Raw genomic sequence first — 7,969 nt, 5'->3', positions numbered from 1 at the left:
CAGCGGGACACAGTACTGTCCTGACGGCGGGTGACTGCAGAGGCCGCTTGTCTCGGCTCTGGACAAGCCTGGGATCAGTGCCCAGCTCAGCACAGAAATAAAGAAGATATCCAAGCTCAGGACTCAGGCTGTCCTAAAGGTCTGGCTAGACCTCTCCAGCTCCTCTGAAAGCAAACAGAATTGCTCACCCCTCTCTTTTACATCCCCAAGGAGACCCAGCAAATACCATTTGCCTAGACACACACACACACACGAATCTTCTCAAAGATACACGGCTCATGAGAAGGCCCCAGCCCCCTGCCCCCTCCCTGCCCAAATGCTCCAGAGACACTTGCGTTTGGTGCCCAGGCAGACAGACATTCCGGGAGGCCGAGACAGACAGCTGATACCCCTCCCAGGCTTAGCCCATGTGATTTGCAGGCAAGGCATCTGCTACTGTCTCCTCTCCTGACATGAAGGGAACAGCGTCCTGGCAGCAACTCCCTCGTCCCCTGCACTCCTGAGGGTGGGCTCCAGTGCTGCAGGGAATACTTCCTGGGACCTCTCCTGCCCTTCAAGGGTCTGATGATCATCTTTTCACCGTCAGCAGGCCTGGCATCAATCACTACACAAGAGTGGTGACAGGCTGAAAAAGCAGGAATGGTTTATTTACAATGATCATTTGGTAACACATAGATCTTTGGGCTTCTAGTGACCTTGTTAAAAGACGTGTGGGCAGGGGCCCGCTCCCCCGGTGGGGTCACCGCACTCTCCGGCCTCATCTTGCTGTGAGCACCCAGGTGCTGTCAGGACCCTCCAGCTCTGACAAGCCTTGGCTTGGGGACATCGCTCCCCTGTCCATTTGCTGGGTGGTCAGTGCCTCAAACACCTGCCAGATGCCCTCTTACCTCCCTTGGAGGCCACGTCTTGGTCCTAGCTGTGGGGCACCGAGCGGGGACCCACACACATTTGTATGCAGAAAGACAGGGTGGGTGAGGGGTCCTGCGGGTGCCAGGACACAGGCTTGGGCAGCGGCCTGATGCAAAGAGCTGTTCCTGGGCCGTCTGTTGTTGGGGGTGGTAGGAACATCCCCGTTTTCTCCACAGGCAGAGCAGCGAAGTCCCAGAAGTCCTCCAAGGGGTGGCGAGGCCAGGCGCAGAGGCTGGGCACTCTTCCTTGTGTGGGTTGGCAGTACTCAGGTGCCACCTGGGGCCTGGCCTCAGCTCTCCGGGGCCACTCTTCTTCCCGCTGTAAGAATGCCTGCCTAGGGCTGGTCTCTCCAGGAAGGCCAGCCTGGCTACGGGCAGACCCACTGTCTCCCCTGGGGGCCAAGATCCAAGGCCACCCTCCTGGTTTTCTGGAAGAGTCTCCTCCCCAAGCCCCCTTCTCTAGAGAGGATGTGTGGGGAGGTAGGGCGTGGCTTATGGGCAAAGCAGCTTGGTGTTAAGCATCGGGGCAATTCCACAGTGGAGGGCGCCGGCAGGCTCTGGGGGTGGGGGGCGAACACGGAATACTGCTGCTCCCCCAGCTCGCCGCCCCGCACACTCAAGGGCATGTCAGGCGTCACCCTGAGCCAGGATGAGGCGCGGGGCGGACAGCCACAGAGACCACGAGGGAGGCAAGGGCGGGGTGGGGGGACCACGGGGGAGCCGTAGCGGGCAGGGCCGAGGCCGGAGGCTCTACGTCAGGCCGGCCGGGTCTGGGGCCGCGAGGCCTGTCCATCACCCCCGCCCGCGCCCCCCGCCTCCGGCTCTCAGCGCGCCTGGCCCGCTCGCTCCCGGGGGCCGGCCTTCCAGCGGCGGGGCTGCGAGGGCGGCGGAGGCGCCGGGGCGGCCCGCAGGCTGCACGTCCTCAGCTCGCGGGCCAGGCTGAGCACCTCCGGCCGCTCGCGCGGCCCCGCGTCCTCGTCCTGGTCCTCGTCCTCCTCCTGGATGCTGCTGAGGCGCGGCGCCCCGCGGCCGCGCTCGGCGGCGGGGGGCGGCCGGTAGGCGCACTTGGCGTTGAGGAGCCGGCGCAGCGGGGCGCGGGGAGCGAGGCGGCGGGGGCGCCCCCGGCGCGGAGGTGCTGCTGGCGCACGTGGCGCGCGTCGCTCTGGCGCTGCAGGCGCTTGAAGTCGGTGAAGGCCGCCAGCGCGGTCTGGCGGAGCAGGCGGGCCAGGGCGCGCGCCTTGTGCGCCCGCGCCAGCAGCACGGCGTGGCAGCGCAGCACCACGGCCTTGTGGCGCGCCTGGTGGCGGTAGACCCAGGTGAAGACGCGCGGGTGGCGCGCGTCCGCCGCGCAGTAGGTGATGCGCGGCAGCAGGTAGGCGTGCGCCGGCCGGCGGCCCCCGGGGCCCCCCGAGCTGCTGCGCTCGCACGGCTGCATGCGGAGGCCGTGCGGCCCCAGCGTCAGCTTCATCTTGGTGCCCCCGCCCGGCCCGCAGCGCGCCCAGATCTTGCCCACGGCGTCGTCGGTACAGCCGTCTGCCCTTGGCGTGCAGGGTGACGGCGTTGCCGAGGTACCACACGGTGTAGGTCGGGTCCTCCTTGTTGAGCTCCACTTTCTGGCGCCGGCTGCGGAACACGCGGCCCAGGCGCTCCAGCGGCCAGTCGGGCAGCAGGTCCGGGCAGGAGCGCAGGAAGCTGGAGAGCAGCGACGTGTAGGCGAGCCCCGGGCTCAGGCTCTTGGCCTTGCGCTTGGCGTCGTCCTCCACCAGCACGAATTTGTTACGCCTCCAGGGCAGCATCGCGGCGGCGGCGGCGGCCCGAGGGGCTGGGGGCGCCGGGAGCTCGCGGGCGGCCGGCCCAGCGGCCGGGGGAGGGGAGCGCGCCCAGAAGCCCGCGGCCCAGGGCGTACGAGAAGCTGGGCGGCGCCGGGGACAATCGGTGCCCGCAGATGCCCAGTGCCAGGCAGGGCTGGCTGGCTTCGCAGATGCCCGGTGCTCAGCCGGGCTGGCAGCCGAGATGCCCGGGCGACGGCCCCGAGCGTCCGGGAACAGCTTCCCCCGGGAGTCGCTCCAGCCGTCCGGGAAGCCAGGAGGGGCAGGGGCTGGGCGGGGTGGAGACGCGCCCCTCCAGATCCGAATAGGGGGGCACCCCGCGGTCCCTGCCGCCCCTGTGGCGGCAGGGAGGTCGCCGGAGCCGGGGCTGGAGGCTGGCTGCTCAGAGGGGTAGACCGAGAGCCGCGACTGCGGTGGGGACTCCTCCAGGCGTCGCGGCTCCACCTCTCCCGGCTGCCTACATCACCGGGCGGGACCGCTAGCTCTCTCGTCCCCTCCTCTGTCTCCTCCCCCCGCGCCGGCTAGCGGGGCTCTTCGCCCGAGACCCAGCACAGGCGCGGTGGATCGGGTTTAATCATTATTGTCGGAGATTAAGGAGCAGGAAGCTCTTGAAATCGACCCAAGGGCTTTGCCAGTGCAAGTTTCCCAGGTCGCCCTGGTGGTCTCTCAGCCCCTCTGGGAGGGGTCGGTACCCGCCTCCTCTCTCTCGGATGCCCACTGCCCCTCACCCTCAGCTCCTGCCTCCCCGCATCTCTGAGCGTGAGTTCGGGTGGGTTCCTCCCGGGGCCGGCCTGGCTCCCTTCATCTTCTATCTGCACAGCAGAAAGCCAGCCGAGGCGGCCGAGCAGTGCAGTGGAAAAGTACTGTCTCTCGGTGAAGCTTTCTCTCCCGGGTTCCTCCAAGGTCGTGGGCCAGCCCAGTGCGCCGGAGCTGGGAGACCAGTCCCCCCGCTGCAGCGGCTGGTAGTGGCCCTCGCCTGGACTAATGCCAGAGGGTACGCTTTGCGGATGGGGAACCTTCCAGAGCCTACAGGGGTCTGTGGGGGAATTGCAGATTAAAAGCTCCTTTGGCCAAAGGGCAGCCTTTGGACCCTCCCAGGATTAAACAGATTACACTGCGGTTTGTGACACCTCTCCTGCTCCCCACCACCTGGGCAGGGCGGGGGACGTTGCATTCATGACCTCTTTATCTCAGGATAGCCTAGCCTCAGCTAAGCGACTTGCCCAAGGTCACAGGGCTGATAGCAGGTGGAACTAGAGTTCCACTCAGGCTTGACTGACCCATGTGGGGACCCTCACTCTTCTGTGAGTTCATCATATACTGGGTATGGATGGGGGGTGTTCTATCCTGCCCTGAGACCCTCCAGTGGGGGCTCTTACTCGGGAGGGGGTTCTCCTGCACTGGGAAAGAGGCAGTGGTCCCTGGGCATGGGGCCACATCTCCCCCTTTCCAGGATTTGTTAAACCACAACAAACTCCCTAGAACCCCAGGACTGCTCCGATGGGGGTCCAGGAGTCTCCCACACCCCTAAGGAGCCCACCCCTAAGCCCTTTCTGTGGCTTTAGAACAGGTCATTTGGGGAGTCTTCCAGGCCAGGAATGAGCCCAGAGCTTTGGGCTAGGCCCGGTCACACCAGGTGACCTCCCAGAGTGGGGACATTGGGAAGATGATATGTCCCACAGCCTGGCAACATACATCCGGGGCCAGCCGGCTGGGCTCAGCATCCGTGGGGAGAATACAAGCGTACCCCCCACCCCCCACACACAAGACTGCTTCACCAAATGCTCCTCACAGGATGTGCAAATAAAGACCAGGAAATTACTTGGAATTGCAGCATCTTAGCTTTGGAGAGGGCCTCAGAGATGGGCAGGTCTCCTGCAGCCTCGTTTTATTTTCAACTTGGAAATATCTTTATTCTTTGTTCCTCATTATAAAAGTAATATGTGCTTGTGGTTAAAAAAAAAAATCACTGAAGAAGGACATGGAAGCCTCCTACTGTCCCGCTCTCTCCTTTCTCCGTGAGAGAACAGGCTCTGGGAGGCAGGAGGAGCCACCCCGTGAACCTCGCTGCCTCTGGGGTCCTCTTCCCCACAAGCATCACGAGGCAGGTGGGAGCAGCCAGCAGCAAAGTCTCCACTTGTGCGGGGAGGCTTGTGTCTCCACAGGCTTTGGGGAAGGCAGAGCCTCCTGGCGTGGCTGGAGTTCCGCTATCGTGACACGGGAAGCCCAGTTCAGCTTAGATCTCTGCTAACCAACCATTTCTTCAGCGTCAGGTGTGTCCCAAGCATGGCCTGCCTCTGATCCAGTAACTGAGCGCCCTGCCTCCCGGAGAACGGACGGGGTGCTGCGGGTGGGAGCGTGCTGCACTGGGGAGCCTAGCATAGATGCCCTCACCTAGCCCTGCTTCTGTCCCTTCTCGTTGCTTTTGGAACAGCCTCATGTGGGTGGTGGTGGTGGGGAGTCACCCGGGACGGTGTGAGATCACAGAGGCAGTGCTGTGTCTCTGTGTTAAGTCCTCGGGCCACAAAGCAGCATTTGACACTGCTAGCCACTTTGTTACCTTGTGGACAGCTCACCCTGGCTCTTCTCCCTTCAGGGGCCTTCTTACACCCCTGGGCTTGGTGTCCCTGCCGCCTCCCCCTTCAGCTCTCCCACCTCTAGACTTGCTCCTTGGAAGGGCCCCGTTGCCCAAGAACTTCCACCGTTCTTTGTATTCAGAAGGCTGGAGAGGCCAGCCTGGTCCCATTCATCCAGGCAGAGTTCAAGGCTGTCTCTCTGCCCTTAAGTCTTCCCTCCCTTCTCTCCCGTCCCTGGCTGTTGTTCTTTAGTCACTAAGTTTTGTCTGACTCTTTGCCATCCCATGGACTGCAGCGTGTCAGGCTTCCGTGTCCTTCATCATCTCTCGGGAGTTTGTTCCAACTCATGTGCATTGAGTCAGTGATGCCATCCAGCCATCTCATCCTCTGTCGTCCCCTTCTTATCCTGCCCTCAGTCTTTCTCAGCATCAGAGTCTTTTCCAGTGAGTCAACTTTTTGCATCGGGTGGCCGAAGTGTTGGAGCTTCAGCTTCAGCATCAGTCCTTCCAATGAACATTCAGGACTGATTCAGCAGACAAAACCCTGCTTGAGACTTGAACCCATGTGGCTGAGACTCGAACCCAGCCAAAACCCAGTTTGGGACTTGAACCCACCTGGCTGGGACTCGAACCCAGCCAAAACCCAGTTTGGGACTTGAACCCACGTGGCTGGGACTCGAACCCAGCCAAAACCCAGTTTGGGACTTGAACCCACGTGGCTGGGACTCGAACCCAGACAAAACCCAGTTTGGGACTTGAACCCACCTGGCTGGGACTCAAACCCAGCCAAAAGCCACAGTACCTGATTTCAGGCCTTAATGAAGCTCAGGTTCTTGATATCTCATCACAGAAAGAATTCAGTGAGAGACAAAGTGATAGGTAAGATGCGGATTTATTCAGATTCAGAGAGAAGTACACTCCACAGACACAGTGTGGTTAGTTTTTATCAGTTCAATTCAGTCCAGTCGCTTAGTCGTGTCCGATTCTTTGCGACCCCATGGACTGCAGCACGCCAGGCTTCTCTATCCATCACCAACTCCCGGAGCTTACTCAAACCCATGTCCATAGAGTTGGTGATGCCATCTAACCATCTCATCCTCTGTTGTCCCCTTCTCCTCCTGCCTCCAATCATTTCCAGCATCAGAGTCTTTTTGAGTGAGTCGGTTCTTTGCATCAGGTGGCCAAAGTATGGGAGTTTCAGCTTCAACATCAGTCCTTCCAATGAATATTCAGGACTGATTGCCTTTAAGATGGACTGGTTGGATCTCCTTGCAGTCCAAGGGACTCTCAAGAGTCTGCTCCAACACTACAGTTTTTTTTTTTTTAATAGGCTGGGTAATTTCATATGCAAGTGAGTGGAAGGATTATTCCAACTACTCTGGGGAAGGGGTGGAGATTTCCAGGATTTGGGCCACCGCCCTCTCCTTGGTCTTTTGACAGTGCCTCGGAACTGTCAGGGCACCTCTGGGTGTGTCTTTCACTTGCTGACTGAGGATCAAGGTCTAGTCTTATCTGCCATCTTGGTCCCATTTGACCCTAATCACTTTATGTTGTGTCTCCACAGGCTTTGGGGAAGGCAGAGCCTCCTGGGGTGGCTGGAGTTCCCTATCGTGACACGGGAAGCCCAGTTCAGTTTAGATCTCTGCTAACCAACCGTTTCTTTAGCATCAGGTGTGTCGGAGAAGGCAATGGCACCCCACTCCAGTACTCTTGCCTGGAAAATCCCACGGATGGAGGAGCCTGGTGGGCTGCAGTCCATGGGGTCGCTAAGAGTCGGACACGACTGAGCAACTTCACTTTCACTTTTCACTTTCATGCGTTGGAGAAGGAAATGGCAACCCACTCCAGTGTTCTTGCCTGGAGAATCCCAGGGACGGGGGAGCCTGGTGGGCTGCCGTCTGTGGGGTCGCACAGGTCGGACACGACTGAAGTGACTTAGCAGCAGTTTATGTTGTGTCCTTGGGCTATGTCATTCTTCCAAAAGTTGTGCCCTGCCCCTTTCCCTCCTGTTACACTTCCAGTGATGTTTTTGAACTGTGGTGTTGGAGAAGACTCTTGAGAATCCCTTGGACTGCAAGGAGATCCAACCAGTCCATCCTAAAGGAGATCAATCCTGAGTGTTCATTGGAAGGACTGATGTTGAAGCTGAAACTCCAATACTTTGGCCACCTGATGCAAAGAGCTGACTCATCTGAAAAGACCCTGACGCTGGGAAAGATTGAAGGCAGGAGGAGAAGGGGACGACAGAGGATGAGATGGTTGGGTGGCATCACCAACTCAATGGACATGAGTTTGAGCAAACTCCAGGGGATAGTGAAGGACAGGGAAGCCTGATGTGCTGCAGTCCATGGGGGTTGCAAAAAGTTGGACATGACTGAGGGACTGAAGAACAACAGCCTTCTTTATGGTCCAACTCTCACATCCATACATGACCACTGGAAAAACCATGGCTTCAATTTATGGATCTTTGTCATCAAAGTTATGTCTCTGCTTTTTAATATGTCATCTAGGTTTGTCATAGCTTTTCTTCCAAGGAGCAAGCATCTTTTAATTTTGTGGCTGCAGTCACAGTCCAAAGTGATTTTGGAGCTCAAGAAAATAAAGCCTGTCACTGTTTCCATTATTTCCCCATCTATTTGCCTTGAAGTGATGCAACT

At 59.4% G+C, this 7,969-nt stretch overlaps 1 protein-coding gene across 1 annotated transcript; it reads right to left on the bottom strand.

Annotated features, from left to right (window-relative positions):
* Positions 1-618: 618 nt before the first annotated feature.
* On the bottom strand, positions 619-3,709 carry FAM43B (family with sequence similarity 43 member B). The gene is given in 3 exon segments (XM_070382327.1): positions 619-2,011; positions 2,014-2,442; positions 2,444-3,709. Coding segments are annotated over 3 exon segments (969 nt in total). The 5' UTR covers positions 2,705-3,709; the 3' UTR covers positions 619-1,732.
* Positions 3,710-7,969: the final 4,260 nt, after the last annotated feature.

The sequence above is a fragment of the Bos mutus genome, chromosome 2, assembly GCF_027580195.1.
Source record: "Bos mutus isolate GX-2022 chromosome 2, NWIPB_WYAK_1.1, whole genome shotgun sequence".
Lineage (NCBI taxonomy): Eukaryota > Metazoa > Chordata > Mammalia > Artiodactyla > Bovidae > Bos > Bos mutus.
This window is presented reverse-complemented; position numbering and strand designations above follow the sequence as displayed.